Below are 26,220 nucleotides of genomic sequence, written 5' to 3'. Positions count from 1 at the left end.
TAATAAGTAGGGTTCACTAATTTCTTCTTGGTAGATGTTTGTCAGATTTGTCTATTATGTTCTTCACAAACACTGAAAAATTAGAAGTGATTGTAAGTGTGACATTTTTTAGATTAGATTCAGCTTATTGTCATTGAACATAGTATAAGTATATGATAACAAACTGCAATTTTTCATTTAACCAGAAGTGCAAATAGTAGTTAAATGCATTTAATCATCCATCCATCCATCCATTTTCCAACCCGCTGGAGCCAATCCCAGCCAACACAGGGCACAAGGCAGGAACCAATCCCGGGCAGGGTGCCAACCCACCACAGGCATTTAATCATATAAGTATACATATATACAGCAGTGACGAATTTGTATAGACAAGAGTAAGTCAGGAGCACAGAATGATTAGTGATAATTAATATATGATCATGAATATACAGATTCCAACGATGTACATATATGGTTTTAGGGAGACGTGGGAGGGGCGGAGGCAGCCTAACAGCCTAAGATTTGGAGTTCAGCAGGGTAGAAGCTGTCCCTGAGCCTGCTGGTGCTGGTAGGTAGGCTGATATTCTGTCTTCCAGAAAGTAAAGCCTGGAGTGAGAGGGGTAATGCTATGTGCTCTCTGCAGGCACAGTTTATGTTGGAGGCCCTCAATGGCAGGTAACAAGGCACCAGAGATGTGCTGGGTGGATTTCACATACTCTGATATAGTTGGTCAGAGTGCTTTTCATGTTGCAGTAACAGAAGTCAATTTCAATCTGACAAAACAGACTTTCTTCAGCCGCATCAAAAAGAAAAGATGGTTTTCTACCCTCTAAATCAGGGCAGGTTTGTTGAGGGACCATGAAGGATAATCAGAAATGTTAATACAAAGTGATTATTATTTAGTGATTATTGTCAACATAACAGAGACTGCAATTCACTCTCACAGCGCAACATGCAATAATGTCAGATATGACATCAGCAGAAAAGTTTTTCCAATTGAAATGCTTATGTTAGAGGAAATTAGGCTCCTGCAGCTGAAATGAAGCCACAGAGAGAGATGAGCAGTGGAGTGAAGCACACAGCCAGCCTTCTTTTAAAACCTCACAGAAATATTTGCCTTTCTTCTTTCTATAACAACATGTATATGCTGTTTTACAATATTGTGTGCAATCTCAAAACAAGGATCAATGCTCAGTAACATTCTTGGGTTGAAATTTTATCTTCTTGCTTAATCCAATGCCCTTACTTTAAACCACAAGAACAGTTTTGTTATTCAAATTCGATAGGATCGTGTATTAATATCTATCCTGAATCCACAAAATTAATACATGTTAATTGACCTAATAGACAGCCAAGAATATCAGTTACATGCTGACTGCTGACATACTGATATCAAATTGTTTTACATTGCAGGATATCTGCAAAATCATCATCTCACAGGTGCTTAGATGCCTTAAATTGGAATGTAACTGTCATATCTGTACACAGAAACCGGAGAACAAGAGAGATGATTCAGAACTGGTGGGAACACGATGTGGAGTTTTTTGACAACCAATTGATATATTTATTGTGTTTTTACTGGCATCTTAACATAAATTGTAGTTATTGAGCTATTTATTTGAATTGCTAATTGATGTGTTTCTCAGGAATCAATCATTGAAAGATACTGAGTGCCTTCTATAGATTGTATTTGACCTTTTTGAAAACAAAAGAGATAGAGACTTTACAAATTATAAGTCATTTTAGACCATTCACACCATTAAGTTCACCTGTTTAGATAATGGCTAAGATATTCCTGCCTTTCACTCAGAATATTTGTCAATAGACATTAGGACATTAACTTAATCTTTTCACATTTAACTGGTTTCATTCTGAAAGTTATGCTTACTTTTTAAAGTTGAATAGATTTTGTAACCAAAGAAGCAATTCCATTCTTCTCCATCTTTGAAGAGCTGCTTACAGCGTTCAGGTACTACACCATTCCAGTACCTATCAGAAAGGGAAAAGGAAGGAAAATGAGAAACTTTATTAGAATAAACCTTTCTATGTGATCCATTCTTATTATGCATATACAGTATTTGTGTTTATTACATGAGTATAATCTGTAGTGCAGACTAAATCTAGTTTACCACTACAATCTTAAAACTGAAATGAACCCGTCCGTTAATTTCTTGAATTCACTTAGTCCAATTTTAAGAGGGCAGTGGCCCAAAGTCTGTTTTGGCAGGCCTACTTAACAATTGATCTTGGACTCCCACAACCCCTCACAAAGGACCATTTTGGAATCACAAATCAACCTAAACTATGTGTTTGGCATGTGTGAGAAATACAGGAAAAAGTGCAACTTCCATACAAACTGTGACAAGACTGGGATTTGAATTCAGTCCTCTTGAGCTAAGTACTACACCCGTATGCCACCCTAGAATGACTTTGAATGAAGTAATTATGACCACTGACCACAACACGCTAACAAGTATGCTTAGTAACAAGTTTGCACATCTTCTTTCACTCTCCTAAACTTTCTTTTCTTTTTAAAATACTTGTTCTGACAAGGCAGATATTAAACATCAGGCTAGTCAACTAAAGGTTATGAAATCACTTTTACGCTTGTAGATATGTAGGCAAGGTTATGGGACTTTCATCGTATCAAACAGAAAGCCAGTGCAGGATGTTGAACTTGCAAGTCTTGCATTAATCAAGTTTTTCATTATTACTGCCTTGACCTGTCACAGTAACAATATTTACAGTATAACTTGCCCAGTTTATTTGTTTTAGATGTTGCAGAATATGAACTAGTGATAGTGATTGTTGATGTTATGGCCAAAAAGTAGGTAAATACAGTTTACTTTGCTATGAGTGATAAAATGGAAATCGTTGCTATTAATAAACAGAAGAGATCTTACTTTATGCCTTTCTTGATGGCCTCTGTTGGAGCACAGCTGATAGTATCAATGCAGTCTGTCCGCCGGTACTGTTTATTGTCTAGAAACCAGCCTGAGTCAGAGAGGCCTCGAACTTGTATCCCATGATGGCCCATTTCGTCAAGCTGCTCAGCTACTCTGTCCACGTTAAGCAACACTCCTGTCCCACCCGCACTGCCAAATAAACACATTAAGAAAACATCACTTGCAATCTTTGCAGTCTTTTTGCAGAGCTAAAGGTTAAACAGTTTATGCATTGGAATTTCAAGGAGGTGGTTGTCCTTAGAATGTTGCAGTACAGGAGTACCATATAATGAAGGTGTAAGGGTTCATCTGTACCTACATAGACAGATTGTAAAGCCGATGTGGAGAATAATTTGCTCCTGCCTTTCATATGACAGAATGGTGCAAGTTTGGCATGATTCACTCAAGCATTACTTCAAGTAATCGCTGAACTGGACGAAAAAATATATACCACTTAGCAACGTATAAGTGACTAAGCATAGTGGAGAAAAGAGGTGAGTGGGGGAGAGAATGTGGATTTGCAGAGCAAGAATTTAGAGAGAATCCAGCTGTCATCCAGCCCAAAGAGGTTCTTGTAGTGTAAGATTCATGGACTCTACTTGAGATTGTGCCTTTACAGTGCAACCTTACATTAAACTTTTTGAATGCAAAGTTTGAACTGAAAAAGACTAATATGCATACAAGTATAGTTATTGAATATGAAACTGAAGCCTGTTGACAGAGTGCCATTTAGCAATGCAGTACCAGGTAGGAGAGTACAGAAAAGGGACTGCTATCATCTCTTCAGTCCGATGGGTGCAACACTATTGTTCTTGTCTATATAAACAGGCCATGAGGATGCAGTACAAGCTGCAAAAGGGAAGATATAATGTTATGAATTTAATAATGTTAATTATGTCTGGGTTTTAACAATGAACTGTAGAGGTTTACATCAAAGAACTACAAAAAACAGCAGTATCAGATGTGAAATGAAGGATTAAACAGAACTAAAATCTCTGTGGTCTTCAGTAGAGAGGACTACATGGGTACCTGATCCAGGTTTTCCAAATTAACAAAGTGTCAATAACATTGATTGAACAGTTAAATACCTAACCATCTACCCAAGGATATCTGTAAAAATTAAGAGAAAGTGCATTCCTAAACAAACTACTGAGTCTATTAATTGAGGTAGAAATTTTGATAAAAAATGTCTGAATGATATATGGCAGCATGGTAACTATTAGGTAACTAAATTTAGGTTAATGAATAACATGGTCGCCACTTGTCTGTACGTTTTTATGTGGTGATGTTGTAGTAAAAGAAGCCTGTGGTGTTTTTTTTTTCAGTTGAGGTGTGTACAGAACGCATCTCTCTTGCTTTAAGTTCTGTATGCCTGTGTTTTCCAAATTGCCCTTTCCTTTTCTGGGTAAACCACTGAATACATCACTGTTTGCAATGGAGTTTAACAGCTTTAAACACTTCATCATTTGTGTAGCTTTTACATTCAATTTGCGAAAAAAATCAGAGCATTACTACATGATAATTACACTCCTGCAGCTAGTTCTAAATAAGTAAGGCCTACATTTTACAGGCCTTGCATATTTACACTAGATTTTCCAAAGAATCTTGAAACTTAAAGGTGATTTCAAAGTATGAGAAAGACCACCTTGTAGTAATTGCCTGATTTTTTATGTGCATTTTTTTCTAAGAAATCATCTTTAACAGGCAGATATAAATGATCTGGACAGGCATCTAGAGAGCTTTACGGTCCAAGCTGTTTCAGTGCCATTTTAATGAATTCCCCAGCCGGGTTGAAATAAAAATCATTGCACTTGTAAGTATCTAGACAAGTGTTTCCCACCTGCCATAAAAATAAAGAGAGCAACCTCCAGTTTAAATGCTGCTAGTAAGTGAGTAAGACTGATAGGCACTATTAAAAGTAAAAAGAAAAGACAAACTATATGGAGCATCTCAGAATAGGATCTGCTAAACACTCACAAGAGATCTCCTGTACTATAAGTACATTTCTGAAGACTGTCTGTGGCTTCAGCTTCCATCATAGTGATCTGTTAGACATGTTAAACTTAAATTAATAAAAAAAAAACTTGTACCAACCTGCTGCCAGCCAGCAAAACCACCTTGGCATTGTCAAGTCCCTTCATCAGCAGTTCTTTTACCACCTCCTTAATGATGAGAGCTCCCATAAAAGCATAATCACCTTAAAATAGAAACAGAAATGATCATTCAGCACCGTGGATTCAGAAAGTATCCAGACCACTTTGTCATGATGGGCTATTGAGTGTAGATTGATGGGCAAAAATGAGCAACTTCTTCATTTAAAATTAAATCTACAACACAATCAAATGGACGAAAAGTGAAGGGGCCTGAACTCTTGCTGAATCCACTATACGTTCAACCGACTGCCCAAAGAGTGCTGAGGGTTTGTGTATTCTTTGCTATTTTGGTGAATAAAGAAAATCAGTGGGAACAAACAGAATGGCCAATGTATTCATTTTTAACTATTAATTGTGTTTAGGGTCATGGGGAGTCCAACATAACATCAATAGCAAAAAGGCAAGAACCATCCCTCATAGCCAATGCATCTCGGGGAACGCATAATCACGGCCAAGTACACACTCTCTTAGGCACAGTCACTGGTTAGCATGTCTTTCAGCTAATAGTGGAAACCAACATTCCCAGAAGAAGACTTTGACTTTTATAACAATATGCCACACAGAGAGTGCAGTCATTCAAGCACTGTGAGTCCTACCAAAGGGAACTGTGTGCTTCAACATCCAGTAATTCGGAAGCTCAAAGTCTCTGTAAGATCTGAGAAAGCTAACAAGTCATTCTTTAAATTGCACAATTAAAAGGGTGATATTCTGCATTGTTTCTTCAGAAGTTCATATCAATTTATTTTTTATGCATCTCCACCTAAACTTTGACCTAAAATTCAGCAATGTATTTATAAGAATGGAAAATATGAAATGATAGATTTCCATTAGATAAATTAGTTAAGTAACCACTTAATGTCAACACAAATATTGTTACATTGATATAACTGCTGATATGTTTATTGCTCATGTTATATTCCATTGGAGGTGAATTCAGATAATAAATATTTTATGGCACATCTGTCCTCCTTCACGTTCATGATGCCTATGTGTTTCAAATCTGTCTGAGTTAATGGCTGCCCAGCACAACCTTTGAAACTGTGAGGGAGGGTACGGGCAGGTGGTGGGTGTTTTCATTCAAGGATTTTACATAAAAAACTTAAGTATATTTAAAAAAAAATCATTAAAGAAGTAGAATACAGAAATTGCAAATAGTGGTGGTAAGGCAATATTTTTTCCAAGAAAGGAATACAGTGTACACATTTTCCAAGGGAGGTTTACATATTTTTGCAAAAATGACCACAGAGTGGTGGCACATAAACAGATTATAAAACAGGGGGGCAAATATTTTGTGAGGGTGAGTGAGTGTGTCACACATTTCAAAGAATCTAAGAAGGACTAAAAACACATGGCAAGCAGAAAATTTAGAAGTACATGCAATCTGCAAAAAAGACATGAACTGGAGACACAAGTCATCGCAGCTCATCGCAGGCTTCAAATGAATTAGGGGCAGTGTGCTTTATTCAGTACATTTAAAGTGAAAATGTATGGTTGCTAGTCAGCCTAATCTTAAAAAATAAAACTAAATTCAATTGAACTGATTTGTTCCAAAGAGATAGTAGTGTGGAGGGCACATGATGCAGCTTGTAGCATTGTTGCCTCAAAACTCTTGAGCCCAGTTCGACTTCCAGCTTTAAGGTTCAACCCTGGTACTTTGGTTTCCTTCTAGTACTCAAAATCCTCTCACAGTCAAAAGACACACTTTGAGGGTGATTGGTAATTGTACATTTGTCAGGACAGTAGTATTGTGACATGTGGTAGATCATAAGCAAAGCCCATAGCCTTCATGCAATCCAGTTGTAAAAAAATTAAACACAGACAGACAAATAGTGTCACACACAAGTGACTAGGGAACAGCTAAAGGACCTGATGAGTCACACGAAACCGCAAGACAGGGTACTGGGACAGTGTGCTAACCGCTTTCTCTTTATTTCAACAGGAAAGATGAGTAACAAAAGAACACAGCACCTTGAGTTCGTCTCCAAAGCCCTATCCAGACGTCTGGGCCCCTTCCCGGTTCTTTAGTCCTTTGCAGATGACGTCACCACCATCCCAAGATCCTTCACGTCATTTTTTCCCAGCATTCCTACTTCCATTCCCACCTCATAAATACATCTGTGTTTCCCCCATTGGTTGTCACTTCTGTATCCCTGACAGTAATTTGCTGTGCTTTACAGTATATGAGGACGGAATCCCCAACCCTTAAACATGGTGTCTGTGTTTTCTTCACAATAGATAGATAGATAGATAGATAGATAGATAGATAGATAGATAGATAGATAGATAGATAGATAGATAGATAGATAGATAGATAGATAGATAGATAGATAGATAGATAGATAGATAGATAATCAGTACAGAATACTGCTTAAAATAATCCAGGACTAGTGTAAATGAAATACAGTTGAGTAACATTCTTTAAAGGAGTAATGAATTCAACTGATATGATTAACAGTGTTAATGTCCAAAAACAGCAAGACTTACTTTTATCCGACTTGGATGAGGCTCCACTCCAAACATCACTTGAACAGTAAGGGATGAACCTGAAAACCAAAGTACATTACATTTTTAAATGATTGCAAATAAGAAATATATATCTGTTGTGGCAGGTGGCTGTTCCCACGAGAGGGCAGCCATCCTGGCTTGTGTGGGGACCACGGGAATTTAGCATGGAAGCTCAGCCCTATAGCAGCCTGAGGCTATCGCCAGGGGGTGCCTAAAAGATTGTGAAGCCCTGGATGTCAGCACTTCCACCACACCCGGAGGTGCTGGTGGAAGTATTACCAGGGACACCCGGAGTGCCGCAGGAAGCTCGTCAGAGGGCACCTGGAGCAAATCCGGGTGGACATAAAAGGGGCCGCCTTTCTCCAGTCATCAGCTGGAGTCGGGTGGAAGAGGACAAAGCTCTGAGGAAAGGAATGGAAGTGGCGAAGACAGGACTTAGGAGAAGCCCGGACTTGAGGGTGTGTGGTGCAGGGGCACTGGGTTGTGTGCGGGACTTGGACTTTTGTAAATGAATGAAACATCTTTGTTAATTAATGTGGCTAGTTAAGTAGGAAAACAGCTTTGTGAAAATTACCAATACATTTGAAAAAACTACTTTCTTTTAGTGTGTGTAAATACTGTAAAGAACAAGACAATTTTAAACCTGAATGCTTTGAAATTTACTATAGATTGGTTGAACCCACTACCCCATCTTTAACAATGGTGACTTTCAGTCATTATATTTCTTCAGTTTGTAAGACCTGCTATTTTCATTTCAAAAGTAATACTAATTTAAGATGATTTATTTACATGCAAAATTCTAAAAAGTGACTTTATTCATTTGAGTCAAGCAGAACTGACTATTGGAATGTTTTGCTATCAGTCAGTTCAGATTATGTTGTTTTTATTTACAGCCCTACACTTACAGCATTTGCTGCAGTAGCAATCATAACTAAAAATTATGAAGATGTACAGTGATCCCTCGCTATATCGCGCTTCGCCTTTCGCGGCTTCACTCCATCGCGGATTTTATATGTAAGCATATTTAAATATATATCGCGGATTTTTCGCTGCTTCGCGGGTTTCTGCGGACAATAGGTCTTTTAATTTCTGGTACATGCTTCCTCAGTTGGTTTGCCCAGTTGATTTCATACAAGGGACGCTATTGGCAGATGGCTGAGAAGCTACCCAACTTACTTTCGCTCTCCCTCTCTCTCTCTCTCTCTTGCGCTGACGTAGGGGGGTGTGAGCAGGGGGGCTGTGTGCAGCTGCTTCCTGAAACGACAAGCTGCACGGAGCTTTGCATACTTAAAAGCTCAAAGGGCACGTATTGATTTTTTTTTATCTGTCTCTCTCTCTCTCTCTCTCTCTCTCTCTCCCTGCTCCTGACGGAGGGGGTGTGAGCTGCCGCCTTCAACAGCTTTGTACCGGCGGTGCTTCGCATACTTAAAAGCCAAAAAGCCCTATTGATTTTTTTTTTGACTGCTTGCTTTGCACTCCTTTGAAAAGGAAGATATGTTTGCATTCTTTTAATTGTGAGACGGAACTGTCATCTCTGTCTTGTCATGGAGCACAGTTTAAACTTTTGAAAAAGAGACAAATGTTTGTTTGCAGTGTTTGAATAACGTTCCTGTCTCTCTACAACCTCCTGTGTTTCTGCGCAAATCTGTGACCCAAGCATGACATTCTAAAAATAACCATATAAACATATGGTTTCTACTTCGCGGATTTTCCTATTTCGCGGGTGGCTCTGGAACGCAACCCCCGCGATGGAGGAGGGATTACTGTACCTCTATTTTATAATTTTTGTGTTTGCTCTTAGTGAGGTTTTGAGGCATTTTTAGACAAAAAGCAATACATGGCTTTGTCTCGTAAATCCTACATAAAATCTGATTTAAGTTAGTTATCAACAAATTTAAATATGTTTAATTGATGGTGGTGTTGTTAGGAGCGCACGCTGATACGGCTCATTGCCGCACCCACCACATGACAAACCAGTTCAGGACCCCAGGGTAGGGCACGAGTGCAGCCATGCAACGGGTGACACCTCAACACCAGACTAGTTCAGATGGAATTGATCACAACATTTAAATCAATACAGACAATACCTCATTATACCACAGTACACTCCTGTTAGAGTTGCTGATGGAAACATTCTTAATGATTTTTTTATTATAATCAGCTGGAGCTAAGTGTTTTCCCTCTTTCTCTCTCTTCTAGGTGTTTAAACAATATGTGTTTTTACGGGGTATTTCAGACTCCACAACTTACTTGGAGGAGGTCAGAAGTAGGCAATTTGGTAAGTAAATTGTGCTCCCCATGGGTTAGTCAGTGGCAATATACCTTTTAGGAAGGATCCATTGTTTTCCCTTTCTTCATTTGTTGCATTCTGTACTATTTATTTTAAACTTATACTGTGTACCTTATTTCTGTGTGATAAAACCACCCATTTCTGTACCTTTTCAGTTTCTTTGGTTACTTTTCACATTTGGGGATGACTCACAAGCACCCTTCACAGACCACATGCAACTTACTATGGGCACCTAGTTTTAGACATGCTGCTCTAATCAAGGTGCCAGTGATGTACAGTAGGAACATTTTATTGTTCATTCTGGTGTTATATTTCAACTACATTACATTTATGAACATTTATAGCCAAGGTATAATGGCCCTTTACCACTGGTGATGAGGGGGCTCAAGAACACCCATATGCATAGGGGATCAAAAAAGGCAATTGCTCCCCCAATCCTGGAGTAATGCTAGAGAAAAGAGATGATAATAAAACTGAAAAGTCCACAGCGGCTGTGTTTGAGTCTCTGTGTTGCTGCAGCCTACTAAGGCTACATTCAGCCTGCAGTTAAAAGTTATTCAATTATAATTTTGGGCTTATATGCATTTTGTTTGTTAGACTGTCCAAATTAATTTTGCAAGTTATTCAAATTCGATAGGATTGTGTATTAATATCTATCCTGAATCCACAAAATTAATAAAAGTTAATTGACCTAATAGAAAGCCAAGAATATCAGTTACATGCTGACTGCTGACATACTGATATCAAATTGTTTTACATTGGAGGACATCTGCAAAATCATCATCTCACAGGTGCTTAGATGCCTTAAATTGGATTGTTACTGTCATATGTGTACACAGAAACCGGAAAACAAGAGAGATGATTCAGAACTGGTGGGAACACAATGTGGAGTTTTTTGACAATTTCACAATGTTACGGAGGACATACAGCAATGTCTGACTGCAGGACTCACTTAAAAAATACATGTACCAATTGGGCTACGCTGGCAGGTTTTCTTTTAGTCCTTCTTTTTCACTCTTCTTCCAAGACTGAATATTTGTAACATAATTGAAAAATAAAATTTGCCTTATAAGTGCAATATATACATGCATTTTAAATTTTAATGTTTTCCTTGTTCTTTTCATTTTGGGATGTGTTCAAATGCAGCATACAGTAAGTATTGTACATATACAGTACAAGACAATAGAGATTTTAGTTTGATGAGGAAATACAATGTAAAATTAAGAAAGTATAACTGAAATCCCCATCACATAAATAATGCTCAGTTTTATGTGCATTCAGAGTTTAATAGACTACCACTTCCTTTATTTTTTGGCCATTCTTATAGAATTATGCAGATGCCAGGAAAAAAAAACAGTATGAAAGTAATAAGGGGCTTACACTGACTCTTCATGTTACACCAGTTACAGTTTGCAAGGAGAACTGAAATTCAGTTTGTCACAGTTTTAAGTGTTTAAATTGACTTTGTCTTCCCAATCAGATTTGACTTCTAGTAACAAGACATTCTCGGACTATGCATTGACCTGACAACTTCATTTTAGCTTTAATGGAGGACCACTGCCTGGCTGAACCTGTGAATCAATGGGACTTGAGTTCCCTTGAAAAAGTAGCAATAGATAGGTGAAAGGTTACCCTACAAAAAGATGAAAAAATACAGCACTATAATCTGACCAGGGCATGTCAAAGAGCTGGTAATTACAGTGGGAGGGAGATCCTAAGAAATAAATGATCTTATTCAGAAAGCTTTCAAGTCAGGATAGAGGGCTGTTGGTGTTTTCTTCCGACCAACTCAAAGCAAACCATCAAAGTGTAACTGAAGACGTGCAATCCGCTTCATTTACTGACTCATGCAAATCCAACAAAAATAAAGGCGATAAAAAAGAGAAAACAGGGATGTGAATTTCAAGAGCAAAGAAACTTGCAAGCTTGTTTGCATTTCAAACAGAAAGCAGGCTGGAAATGCCGTCTGTGGTCTTCTCAACGGCACCTGGGTATTTCCGTATATGGAGACAGACCCAGCTGAAGTTTGCGATTTTACATTTCCTTAACATATGGCCTTCCTACAACCTTTGCTCTAAAGTCACACATTTAAAAAAAAAAAAGAAACGAGAAAGATTCCTGCAGTTATCCTGGAATAAATATGCTAGGAAGTAACTTCATATGTTTACAGTGCCTGTAACAAAAAGTAAAATACAAGAAAGAAAATGCAAATTCTTCTCCTCTGTATTTCTAGTTGTAGTAAAACTATCAAAGGCATATTGACATTTGCATAACATATACCCTAAAAGAATGCCCCTGTCCCAAAGATTACCTCAGTGTGTAAAAACATCTGAACATTGGACGTAGGCATACATACTAAGTCTGCACTACCACTGCTATGAAAGATCCTCAGTACCAACTCTGTAGCATTTAGTCCCTTCTTCTGATTAGGGTCAACTGCCCTCTACAATGGGAAATTTCTGTATTCGTTGCAGTTAAACCTAGCATCAAGTCAGAGGCTAAACTCCAAGAATATTAACAATGGCTTTCAAAAATGTTTTCTTTGGAAAGGAACTGCCTTTGTCATGACAGTCACTATTAAAATCTCACCACATAACTGATCATTAAGTCTGAAGCTAAGTGGTCGCATGAAAGAGTGTAAGTCCTATAAAAAAAAGTGCCAGGAATGCATGTAGAGTGACTTCATGGCTAAACAATACACAGGTGGTGGGTCGGCATATTGCATACTCATTTGCATTAGCATTATGATTATTAGTTCTTGAGTAGAGTAGGAGTGGGACACGTACATTTTCCTGGTCTTAATATATCAGGACAAATACACTTGAGGTTTAATTCCTCTATGAAGACTGGGGAAGTGTTTTGGAAGATACATTCTATATTTACAGATAAGCGAAACAGAATGTTAAAATCAAGATGCTTACCACCGTGATGTAAAAATAAATTAACAAATGTGTGCTATTAGATTACATAGAAACCTGCAATGGCTCATTGGAAATAAGAAATTAAACAGTAATTAATGTCTCCTTATTGTTTTCATTTATTAAAACTAGGACAAAATATTTGCTTATGAAATGCCTTTCAATGACTATGATAAAGATGGTAGCAAAACTGCTCCTTGGGGACAACCATTAATAATTCAGACAAATTATTTCTTTGACTGAAAAAAAAAAGTCTTGGAAAATAATAACATTTTTAATTCACTGGGCATAATGAAAGGAACAGCCTGGTTTTTCGGGGACAGTTCATCAGATGGCCCACTCACATACAAAACCAGAACTTATGTTCAAATTGGAAACACTAATAAATCTTAGAAAATGTGTGGATTTATTAAGATGTTTATCTGAATTATAATCCGTCTTTAAAGATACATATATACTGTTTTCATAGACAGATCAACCATTACTATATTTCTGTTATGAACCTGGGTTTCTGCCATCCTATTTTCAGTCTGATCACTTTTTGAAATATTTTTATTTGCTTTTGTGATTCAGATTTTCATGGGCTTGTCTTTTATGGCTACAGTGGAGGGTAGGCAATATGAGCAAAATTATAAACCAGACATTTACAAAATTATGAACTGTAATGGTATATATTAATTTAAAGACCTAAAAATCTAAATATGTCTAAAATTAAGTCCTTCTGACTTCACATTAATATCAAAATATTTACTTGAGATCAAACATGTAGTTTTATTATATTGGAAGACACATGTAAGCTGCAATTAAAAAAATCAAAGAATAATTTTTCCAAAAAATAAATTTGTTTTACAATGAAATATGTCTTCCAGCAGTGCACAACATGCCACCTCACATGTTATATTGTTGTATGTAAAGTGCTTTATAAATAAAGTTGACTTGACTTGACTATATTTTTACATAACATGGAATACGATGCAGACGTCAATTGATGCTGGCTGTGTACTTTGTTTTCCCAGGCATGTGAAAACATTACAACATTACAATACATAGACAACATACCTGCAACATATGTAAGAGCAAGAATAAACAGTCATCTTTCTTTGCTTGCACAACAAGTACAGCATTCCATTATGTCAGTTCCTCCATATTCACAAAGAAAACTCACTCACTGTTCATTCTCGCATTTGTATACATTATAGGCCCTGCAGAAGCAGCCTTTGTGTTAAACAGTGTCAACAGGGTGCCACCTCACGTGTTCTCCTTTCCCTACACCAAATTGATGCTGGAGGTGTATTTTGCTTTCTAAGTGTGCAAAAACATTGCAATGCAATTTCAGGAAATTTTATAAACTTTTTTTAGCTTAATGATATAACTAGAGCTCCAACAGTTTCCAGATTAGCATATGATCTTTTTATTACATTTAAATGGAAACATATGAGTGATTATGTGATATTTTTTCTCTGATTATGGCATGTTTGCCTGGAGGAGAGTGGAACTGGGATTCACATTTGGGTAGCAATACACAACATGTGCAAGCGTGGGTAAGTGGTTCACTACATGTGCCAGCATTTGGGTATAGCTGTACTCAAATTATATATTTTTTTCTAAAAGACACCTCATTCATGGTCAAGTACCACTTTCCGTTGGTGCTTCAAATTTCACAAAAGAAAAAGGCTTACTGTTCATTTTTCAGCTTCTTTTTCCATTTCCAGTTGGACCACCACATGCTGAGTTGAGTTAGAAGGTAATGAAATGCCCATTCCCCACCTCACTTGTGCTTTTTGCGACAAGTAACAAAGACGGCTTCCTGATGTACAAAACTGTTGTAAAAATGATACAAGAAAATTTCTCCCCTTGACAAATTTCTATTGGGGTGTTGTTTCTACCAGGGTGCCATGCACACTTACTGCAGTTATGCTGCTTACAGCATTTATGCCCATTGCTTGTCAAATGTCACAGAGGTCATTTGACGTATTTTGTCAACAGTTCCCGTCCATATAAGATGCTGTTGCACAACTTCTGATATTCGTGTGTTTGCACTTGTACTAAGGCTTCATTTGCATCAAATAAAAATAAAAAGGTTCAGGCAGTGCTCAGGCCAGTAAACAGAAAGCAGGACAGAAAGAAAGCAAAGCAAACCAAATGCTAAAACTGAAATAATAAACCAGAAACAGAAAAGTCAAATAAATGTGCCAAAAGGTTCCTAATTAACTTCTTTTGATTTCCCCTGCTTAATCTAGAAATTGGCCTTTTTTTGCTTTGCTGAATCAAAACTGAGACAACAAGCTTCAGTATGTCGCCATGTTATTTAGTAGGAGTGCGATGTCTCTCATGATCTCCAAGTTACATGAATGGCAGTAGGCACAAACTAAAAAGACAGTTACAAAACAGTAGTAACTATATAAAGAACAAAACAGCACCACAGAATAACAATAACAATAATAAACAGGTTGAAATAAACACTCAAAAAATTCAGAAATGAAACAAATAGATTCCTTGAAATAACAAACTCGTGTATATAGTAAAAATGGCTCAAAATCATGACACTGACACATGACATGATTCACTTTAAAATCAACATCTGAATTACAGCTAGTTTAAGAGATTTAAAGCATGGTTGTGTTAGGAATGTTTGTTGAGATACGTGACTAAAAATGAACAAAAATCCATTAGTTGCTGGAATTATGTCAAGCAAATAGTAAATACTTAGTTTTGAAAAATGAAACAGGAAAGTATTCACTAGGTGCCCTCCATTCCCTCCATACACACCATTGTATTTAAAGTACCACTGCCATTTTTTAAAAATAAAGTCTAAATGAGGGGTCGGAAACGGTTATTGTGTTTTGTGTATGGAAATAGGATCACAGTGGGACAAAGCCTATCCTGACAGAACGAGATGCATAGTAAGAAGGACCACCTCAGACTAGCTGTCAGTCTATTACAGAGTATGGCAGATACACACATTCACACTCACTAATACAATGGCAGATCAACCTGACAAAAAGCCTCTGGATGTTACAAGAAACTGCAAGAACCAGAAAAGAAATTACATAAGGTGAAAGAGAATGTGCAAAACTGATGACCTGACACTCAAAAAGGTTTACAATAGTGGAGAGTATGTAAGAAAGTGACTGAGCCAGATTTTGAACCCAGGCCTCTGGAAGTCTTAGGCAGCAGTGCTAACTATTGTGCCTCTGCACCACCCAACCTTTAAACTTAATACGGCACATCCTCTTCAGCAGGAATAGTCTTTTTTTTTGTTCGCATTTTTTTTAAAGTGTTATGGTAGGTTGTTTAATTTTCTGTTTTACCGTTAGACCTTTATTTGAATTTTCTCAGGACAGTTCTCTTATCCATATATTGTTCTTCTCTCTTGTTAAACGAATCTTAGCCTGAAGAGGTCTATTAATTTTTTACATCTAAGATGTCTCACTTTAAGGTTTTCCAATGCTGTATCTGTCCTAGTGTCTATATAAGCACAGGGAAGTCCAGTTTCTCTATTACATCTTCCTGAAGAAGGGGCCCGAGTTGCCTCGAAAGCTTGCATATTATAATCTTTTTAGTTAGCCAATAAAAGGTGTCATTTTGCTTGAATTCCCAAGGGATTAATAAAGTTTATCTAATGAAGTTTATCTAATCTAATCCAAACTTTATTTATAAGCATGTTGCTTATTTAGACCTGGAAGCAATTAACATTTAAAATACACATTGCATCGGATTTATTGAATACTGCTATTTGAAGGAGTTAAATTGAGTTAACATGATTTATGTTATGTTTATCTATAGTTAACTTTGTCTTCATGCCTTACATACAGTGGATCTCTACAGCAGATATACTGTACAGTAAGTGTCTTGCTCAAGGGCACAATGACAGCACCACCACTTAGGACACAAGCACGTCAGAGTGTAGCATTTTTTTTTTTGTTTATTTTATATCATTCAAGGTATTTCTCCATCCATTTTCTAAATGTGTCTAGCCAAAGGTTCTGGGCGTGGAGAGAATCCTGTTTTAAAAGTGGGCAGAAATCTTAGGGAGCTTATCCACAGTAATTCATATAAGGAAAATTAAGAATTGTCCATCAATAAGACCTTTTGTTCAGATTATAAAGGGAAACAACGGTCACCAGTGTTATCTTGTGGTCCGTCTATTAAACAATTACATTTAAAGAAATGTTAATATAAAAAATATTACTTGATTTAAAAGTATGGCTAAAAAGGTACTAAAAGTAAAAGCTACAGTATTTTTATTGACCAAAATAAATTTGATTTTAGTCTCTCTTGTTTGACTGACAGTTTGACTGAAACATGACAATTTATTTTCATCTAGAAGGTGTGGTTTAAAGTAAAAATATAGCTTGCAGAAGCAACACTGTAGACATGGGCCCTTGTACACCATAGATATTATGTTGTGTCTACCTTTTTTGACCTTTTATATTCCTTTCAGTACTATTTTTGTTCACTGTTATTTGAAATACTACAGTAAATCAAAAGCTCAATTTACACTCTGCTTTTGAGTTAAGCTAGCTGAGGTGTGCATCTCCTTAAGAGCAAACCTGACTTGATTTTTCTTGATTTACTTACACCATATTGGCATTCCACCAGTGAGGGTTTTCTTCTGGTTGAGGGGACAGAATGCCTGTTCCTTTAAAAACACAAAATAGAAAAAGCAAAAGGAAAAAAAAACGTGTTACACAGAGAAGCAGCATGTTGTTTCTGCAACCTTTTTAATTAAAGTCAAAAAGCAGTTATTATGACATTAAAAGCTAGCTGTTACCCCACCTCATAATGACAGGTGTAACCAAGGGCGTCACTGCAGTCAGTGTGTCACTTCAGACTTTGATGACTGCGTATTTGGTACTTACATTTAGCCCTGGAATGCCTTACTTTATTTTTGTTCCATAATCTTTTCAAGAACTAAAATATCCTATTTTTCAAAAAAAAACTCTGGCTCGATAATGTTTTATCCAGTTAGAAAAAGCAGATCCAAGATTTTACATGCAAACAGGAACAGTTTTGCAATGATCTGAAGGTTACAGGCTGTTTGAGTCTGGTAAATGACATAAGACTGGAATTCATGTCTTTAACACAGTCACATGACAGTGGTAGAGGCTGAAATTCCTGTCTCTAGTTCCTTTCATTATGCCTTTTAACAGTGCAAAGTTTTCATTTACTAAAAGTAAAATAAATTTCATACATAAAATCTAAAGAAACCAACTGTTTCCAAGCCTTTTCATCCAGAGCATTGCTCCAGCGATTGAGCCACACTTCAGATGTGGGATGAATTCGTTTTTCCTTGTAATTTCAAGTATGTTCCTTTTGTAAGTTAGACTCAGAATATCTAAAGAAAACACTTCAGTGTGTACAATTTACCTGTTTTCGTGTGGGACCATTCAGCTGAGCTCATCAGCCTCTTCATGGTGTCATACCGGCTGTCACAATTCTCTTTGCTAAAGCAGTACCAACCACCTGTTTGGAAAGAGACACAATTAGAGGCTCATTTCTTTGTTGTTACTGACTTTATGTGGGGGATCAATTCACACAGCATCAAATAATGCAGAGGAAAAAGTAGTCAATAGACACAAGCAAGGTATGTATAGTGAGCTGGAATTAGTTACAGCAGTCAGTGTCACCTCTGTAAAGTTGTCAGGTGACATGAAAGTTAGGAATGAAACGGGACAAGTGTGACCAGTCCCGTGGGCTTACACTGCGGTTACATGGGGGAAAATATGAAAACAGTTGGCCACTAAGTATAGTTTATTGTACAGTATATATTTATATAGTGTCGTGCTTTTCCATTAGGAGTGGGTAAAAACTGGTCCACAACAAAGATATGTGTCAGGAAGCCTTTAATAATCATTGAACAGTATCCAGGAGTATTCAGCAGTATATTTACGTTGAATTTAATGATATAGATGCTGCTTAACAGGTCGTTGCTCTGGCTCACAGTAGAGTGTATTTAGTTTGTGTCCATACGCTAAACCTGTGGGCAATCAACTAACTAGTGCTTCTGCTGTGCATGACAACCAAGATAACCACACCACATACCGTATAAAAGTCACCTTGAACATTAGAGTTCTTAAAACAAGAACCATGAACTTTTCTAGTGACTAAAATGTATTAGAGCTGTCAGCATTAACACATTAACGCTTGGGATGATCTTAAAAGTTTTGACGTGTTAAAATAACATAACGCAAAGTAATCGTGAGATTCCAGAAATTACTAAACAAAAAGCCATAATTCACCTGTCTGCTGTAGAACAATTTTTTCAGGGTTTAAGTTGTCAACGTAACAGTGGCAAAGAAACCTGTGACGCTTCTCGTCGGAAACGTTTGTTTTGAAACAAACATTTCAGATAGCTCTGTGTATAAAACCAAAGTAGTATGCACACCCTGCAATGAGGAGTTTGCACACCACCACGGCTCTTTGAGTTTAAAGTATCATTTAAAAGCAAAGTACACATTTGCTTGTGCAAAAAGCAATGGATATGTGACAAACCGCCATGGATCAATTCAGCCAAACCGCTAGCAGACAAACAAATTAATCTACTGACAGCCCAAATATATTTGTTAATCACTTTAGGAATCTTTTTTATTTACATGGGGTCACCAGGTTGCAGGTTCCATCTAGTCAATAACTCTTTGCTAAGCATGTTTTCCATTATGTTGCCTGTGATGTCAGTCCTTTTCCGTACTCTCTCTTCCCCTTGTAACTTTCCTTCCAGTTCTGTAATTCTTAACCTGCGCATTTACTAGTAAGTACACTTCTCAAGGTAAGAAACCATGACTAACCATGCTGTGGGTGCTGTTGGGTTACTACTACTTTCTCATTTTCTTCTTGATTTCTTTTCTTCTTTGATTTTCATTTCTTTTCTCTTTTTTGTCAGACTTAAAGAAGAGTGTGCGAAAGTGCGCGGGTAATAATGGTGTGTTTGTTGTGACAGCTAAATAACTTGGCCCTCTTCATTTCAGGAGCAACATGATAGATAGCATTTTTTGTGTGTAACATCATCTTAGATTATCTTTATCTTTTTCCTTTACGCAAGTGCATACACGTGTGGACTAAAACAAGGAGAAAGTTAACTTGCAGACACCCATCTGCACTTCCAGTACATTCCAGAATGCTGAACCATTTTGTGGTGAAGGTTGTCAGCTAATGATGGTTAGCTTTGTTTTAACGTTTTTCAATAATGTGGATCATTCTGAAAGACTTGTATACAAACAGAATAAATATTATAAACAGGTTCCAAAATATTATGAGCTCTGAAAAAAAGAAATAGTGGTCAAAGTGGTGGAGAGTGATATTTTTTTAAATGTTAGATTAGAATTTTTCAGTTTTTCATAGCTGCTTTGGCACTGATTCATGACTGGTATACTTTAATGTCAAATGTTCACTGTGTTTGACATATTCTTTCAGAGAAAAATAAACCTCGTATAGCTCCACTATAAGAGTTTTTCCTCGAAAATGCCAATTATTAAAGTGTCCCAACATGCATTCTAATTCATAAGAGTATACAGAAAATCATCAATTCATTTCCAAAATAAATGTGTTTATAATTCACGCAGTTGCATACAAAGACATAACTACTGCTTGTCTATAGTTCATATTCATATTTCATATTTTTCTTACTCTTTTTTTCATACTCATGGGATGTATTAATGTTCAGAACATAATATAAGAAGCAGATCTACAGAAAGCAATCCAACTTTCTAGATTGTTTGCCATGTCGGGTTTAGACACCCATTTTGGAAGATACTTACTAATTCATAAAGATTTAAGATGTAATACAAAACAAGAAAATGAATTACTGAATTCATTTGCAAAGAGAATGTGTTGAAACCCAATTTATAATACAAATTACTTAAAGAGTGTAGTGAACATGGTGGATTTTTACTTTAATGGATATCTCGGAGTAGTGAGGCTATTAATGGATATATATTTTTTGTAAATCATAGGTATAACTGATTTTGTGGTATTGACTCTAGTTCTGTGTTATAAAAGCCCTGTATATCAAAATGTGCAATCTTATGCCTTAAAGCCATATTCAGTCTTGGGACTTATCTACTGTGTATTCTACTTATCAGTTTTATCCATTCATCCATTATCCAACCCGCTGAATCTGAACACAGGGTCATGGGGGTCTGCTGGAGCCAATCCCAGCCAACACAGGGCACAAGGCAGGAACCAATCCCGGGCAGGGTGCCAACCCACCGCAGGACACACACACAAACACACCAAGCACACACTTGGGCCAATTTAGAATCGCCAATCCACCTAACCTGCATGTCTTTGGACTGTGGGAGGAAACCCACGCAGACACGGGAGAACATGCAAACTCCACGCAGGGAGGACCCGGGAAGCGAACCCAGGTCCCCAGATCTCCCAACTGCGAGGCAGCAGCGCTACCCACTAAGCCACCGTGCCGCCTCTTATCAGTTTTATACATTACAATAATCATAAGTTTTATAAGGCACTATTAATTACATTTTTTATTAGCTTTATTCTGTCCTAACCAATACTGTATAAACTGACACAATAATTCTTCTGCACTACTGTGCAGCTATTCATTTAAGAATGAAAATGAAAATTCAAGATTCCCACCTTCTAAGAAAATCAGCCACCTTTTGCTGCCTTTGGATTCCTTCATGTAGTACCTGTAGTTTTAAAAAAAAAGGATCTGATTAATTTCACTATGTATTATAAGGGGAAAGAAGTCAGTTTAAAACAAATGGACTAAATAAATATCTTCTAAACAAAAGAAAATCTTGTGCTATGTCAGATTCTGTTTGTGATGAAGGGCTGCAGAAACCCATTAAAGATACTGTACAGTCATTGAACTGAGCACCTCATGTCCAAAGAGAACCTTTGTTCCTTCAAAAACACAAGGCAGGGAGCAGACTGCTGTATAAAGGTATGGGAACGTAATTTTCAACTAATGTATCTTACATTTATAGGATTTACAGTGGAGAGAACCGATTCCAAATGAATTAGGAAGCAAGTAACAAAACTTGCAGGCAGTGTGGTGTAGTGGTTAAGGCTTTGGACTTCAAACCCTGAAAGTTCTGGGTTCAAGCCCTACTGTTGGCAATGTGTGACCGTGAGCAAGTCACTTGACCTGCATGTGCTCCAATTGGAAAACCAAAAGAAATGGAACCAATTGTATCATAAATGTTGTAAGTCACCTTGGATAATGGCGATAAGTAAATGTAAATTATCTTGACAGTTAATACAAAAAGGCATTGACTGTCAAGGTCGAATAGTGAAGATTAGTGATGAGCAAACCCTGTGGAGTTTCCTTCTCTCTGCAGCAAAATAACAAAATGTTTGTGAGCTTTGCTGAACAAGGATGAATTAAACTAGTTTGGTACAATCATCTTTTACGTGTCTCTGGCATCTAGGGAAAAGTCTGCCAGCTATACAGGAACAATAATTGTGGCTAAAAACGTGACGTGAGCTGTAAAACAGTGCTAATCACTGTGTCACTGTGCATCAAGCAACAAAAGATGAAGACAGAACTACTGCACCATTAGTACAGTACAGAAACTAAAAAAAATGATTAGCTCTGACATTCAATACGTTTGAAGAATAAAAAGCAACCAAAGAGGCACTAATAAGAAGAATGAGGTCAGTTGTTTGACTGAGATGGCAATAACCCCAAAGTACAACCCCCAGCTCCACAAACACATTTAATAAAAATCAAACAAACCCCACAGCTTTTCTGGAAATGTTCTTTAAGCTTAAGGTCTGGGTAGAATTATCTTTCAAAGTTAATGTCTTTCATTAATGAATGCATAGCTTCTAAAAAGGAAAGTACATATACAAAAAAAATAAATAAAATGTAGCACAATTTCATAAACTTAAAAACTCAACATATATCTAAATGCAATAGAAAAGTGCGCTTTATTCTTTTGGCACATTAAAAACAGAGTCCCCTCCTCTGGAGCAAAAGCATTCTCTGTTGTCTACATGCTTAAAGGCAGAGATTGCTAAACAACTGTCTGGTGTCAAAACAGAAGTTGAGGGTCATGTTAGTTAATGAGTGACTGTACATTTATAGCATGCTATCTTTATATTATGAGAATAGATTCTAAGCAAAATCAATTACTAACTTTAAAGTTAGGAAAGATACACTACAGGCCATGTACAGGCATGCAAAATATAAATAAATAAACAGAAGTACAAAATGTCTTTATCATAACAATCAGTTTGCAAAGTCAGAGTATAGGGGTGCACCTTAAAAAAGCTATCCACAGTGCATTGCAGAAGATATGAACCATGATAACACAGGAAAATACTTCTGAACGGATAAGTATCAGCTACATCTCAGTATAACATGGCAATAATTTTGTACAATCATTTCAGCAAATTCCAATTTTGCACTTTGTTGGCGTTTGCCTGTAATTTTGTTTGAATCTCTGAAGAACAACATGTCACCTCTGGGTTCAATGGATGTCCAGCTGCTCAGAGGAGAAGAGAAGCCTGGGGAAGTGGGGCAAATCTTTAGCGTGATTCTTGGCCAATTAACAGCACAGTGGTTAATGCTGCTGCCCCAACAAGCATCTTGGATTTGAATCCCACATCTTATTGTCTCTGTGGAGTTTGCACATTCCCAGCATTTTTCCATGTTGCACTCTTGTTTTCGTCTCAAAGTCCCAAAGACATGTATGATGGCTAATTTGCAGTTCCAAACTGGCCAAGTTTGAGTTAGAGTCCGTTCTTTCAGACAGCCAATGATGAACTGGCACCTGTCACGCGCGTGTGCATAAGGGACAGCGTATTGTAATTACCTACTGCTCCAGGGTTTTGGCATTGTGTGCTAATGCTTAATCTGCATTCATCCCTGCAAGCAGGCCTTCCAACTTACAGGGAAAACTTGTGGGTTGGTGGCAAGATTGGCACACCAGCCACTGTAAAATACCTCACGCTGCTCCAGTGTGGTGCTGAGGTGTCACCCACTGAAACCCGGGTCCCAATCTGGGTGGTTTGTCGTGTGGTGAGTGCAGCAATGTGCTATCAGCGCATGCTCCCAATTTCTAATGCTTGTTCTCTTCCTCCCTCTACAGACCAGATGACTGCCGGAAGGACTTATGACAGGACATTCGGCTATTTTGAAAACAATTCACTTTGTAACTCTTGTCTGAAAAGACCTTGTCAAAATTATTGCTTGTTTTCCCTTGCATTGCTGCATTCATGATGCCATACCTGTTTATCATGGTTTGTCTGTTCTATTACACACCACATCCAGGGTTTGTCCCTGGTTTGTTCCTGATCCTGCCGTGATGTTCTCTGACCCTCCACAATCATGTACTGGATGAAGTGGGTTTGGGAATGTTATGTTATGTAAAATTTAAAAAAAAAAAAAAAAAAACTCAAATTCTGCAAATTTCTAACGACAAATTACGTCTCACTTGAAAATGCAAGGAAAAGCCTTGTAGTTACATTTCAGCCAACTCTTCAGCAGTAACAGACTAGAAAAGAAAAGTATCTGAATTACACCTCTGCTATGAAAGAAAATTCTGCATTAAGCAGAACCATGAAGAAAAGCACATGTAGTTTATAGTGCATGGACAACAACCTTCAACTGAACATCAGCAAGACAAAAGAACTGGTAGTGGACTTCCAACGTGCCAAGAACCCTCTGAGACCAGTCACCATTCATGAGGAGGAGGAGGATATGCAATTGGTACAGAGCTACAAACACAGGGGGTTCACATAAACACCAAACTGGACTGGTCTGAGAACACAGTGGCATTGAACAAGAAGGGCCACAGCAGACTGTACTTGCAAAGGAGACTCAGGTCTTTTGATATGAGCAGCAAGTTGCTGGAAATGTTCTATTAGGCCATGCTAGCCACTGATCCAACAGTGCCCTAGGGCAGCAACCTGAGCATAAAAGAAGCACAATGCCTGAACAAACTTATCAGGAAAGCCTAGTCCATCACCGGGTGAACCATGGACACACTGGAAGTTATTGTGGAAAATGCCATCATGAAAAATACCCTCCATCCCATCCAGGAGGTGCTCTCTTGGAGCACTTCTATTTACAGGCTCAGTCCACCACGATGTGCTAAGAAGCGCCTATAGGGATCCTTTCTGTCCATTGATATCTGGCAATTCAAAGCTTCCACCTAATGTACTTGTTAAGTTTATGTATTTATTTAAATCAATTGATTGGCTGTATTATCTGTCCTGTGAGTCTGCATTGTTGTTTTTTAATGTCTTTGCTGCTGTATGCATTTGAATTTCCCCATGGGATTAATAACATGTTATCTATCTATCTATCTATCTATCTATCTATCTATCTATCTATCTAAAAAAAGAGCAACACCCCTCAGTTATACTTCCTTTGGACCAGCTGCATACAAGGCCTGCCTACAGGATGTGCCAAGATGACTTCCAAACCCTTTGAAGCTACGCTGCATGGCATGTTGGAAAGTAATTGGCTGAAGCCAGAGATAAGTTTCCCTGTTTTCAAATCAATTTGTGGACACTCCTAACCAAATAAATGGCTCAGCTCTTTTAAATGTAACTTCTTCCACTACAGTCATAGTCATTTGCCTAATATCCACACATCATTTTATATAAAGAAATGCATTCAGTTCCCTGACAGTTAACATGAGAAATACATTAAAAGCCATACCGTAGAGAGAATGATTGGCTGCATTTGAGAATAGGATACTTTTACTAAAATTTACCACAACTTATTTTTGTTGATTGAAGGTCAGTCATGTATCTGTTTGTCCATCTTGGATAGATAGATCGATCGATAGATAGATAGATAGATAGATAGATAGATAGATAGATAGATAGATAGATAGATAGATAGATAGATAGATAGATAGATAGATAGATAGATAGATAGATAGATAGATAGATAGATAGAAGGGGAAATTCACATACTTCAGCAGCAGCATACTGATAAAAACAATATTAATTAAAGAGTGATAAAAACACAGTGCAAGTTAAAAGGTGCAAGGTGGAGAGTACAAGGCAGGTATAATAGATAAAAACTTTGTATAATGTTAACGTTTACCTCCCGTGGAATTGAAGAGTCGCATAGTGTGGGGGAGGAACGATCTCCACAGTCTGTCAGTAGAGCAGGACAGTGACAGCAGTCTGTCGCTGAAGCTGCTCCTCTGTCTGGAGATGATACTATTTAGTGGATGCAGTGGATTCTCAATTATTGACAAGAGCCTGCTGAGCGCCTGACGCTCTGCCACAGATGTCAAACTGTCCAGCTCCATACCTACAATACAGCCTGTCTTCCTCACCAGTTTGTCCAGGCATGAGGCATCCCTCTTCTTTATGCTGCCTCCCCAGCACACCACTGCATTGAAGAGGGCGCTCGCCACAACCATTTGATAGAATATCTGCAGCATCTTATTGCAGATGTTGAAGGACACCAGCCTTCTAAGGAAGTATAACCGGCTCTG

At 37.6% G+C, this 26,220-nt stretch overlaps 1 protein-coding gene across 1 annotated transcript in view; it reads right to left on the bottom strand.

The window, feature by feature from the left end:
• notum1a (notum, palmitoleoyl-protein carboxylesterase a) overlaps window positions 1-26,220 on the bottom strand; it is a 67,513-nt gene that overhangs the window by 10,985 nt on the left and 30,308 nt on the right. Inside the window, exons 2-8 of the mRNA XM_028819352.2 lie at window positions 21,389-21,441; window positions 18,161-18,256; window positions 17,372-17,432; window positions 7,562-7,620; window positions 5,019-5,121; window positions 2,883-3,074; window positions 1,868-1,968 (exon numbers count right to left, since the gene is read on the bottom strand). Of these exons, the coding sequence (XP_028675185.1) occupies window positions 1,868-1,968; window positions 2,883-3,074; window positions 5,019-5,121; window positions 7,562-7,620; window positions 17,372-17,432; window positions 18,161-18,256; window positions 21,389-21,441 (665 nt within the window). The remainder of the gene's footprint in view (window positions 1-1,867; window positions 1,969-2,882; window positions 3,075-5,018; window positions 5,122-7,561; window positions 7,621-17,371; window positions 17,433-18,160; window positions 18,257-21,388; window positions 21,442-26,220) is intronic.

This window comes from Erpetoichthys calabaricus, chromosome 14, assembly GCF_900747795.2.
Source record: "Erpetoichthys calabaricus chromosome 14, fErpCal1.3, whole genome shotgun sequence".
Classification (NCBI taxonomy): domain Eukaryota; kingdom Metazoa; phylum Chordata; class Cladistia; order Polypteriformes; family Polypteridae; genus Erpetoichthys; species Erpetoichthys calabaricus.
This window is presented reverse-complemented; position numbering and strand designations above follow the sequence as displayed.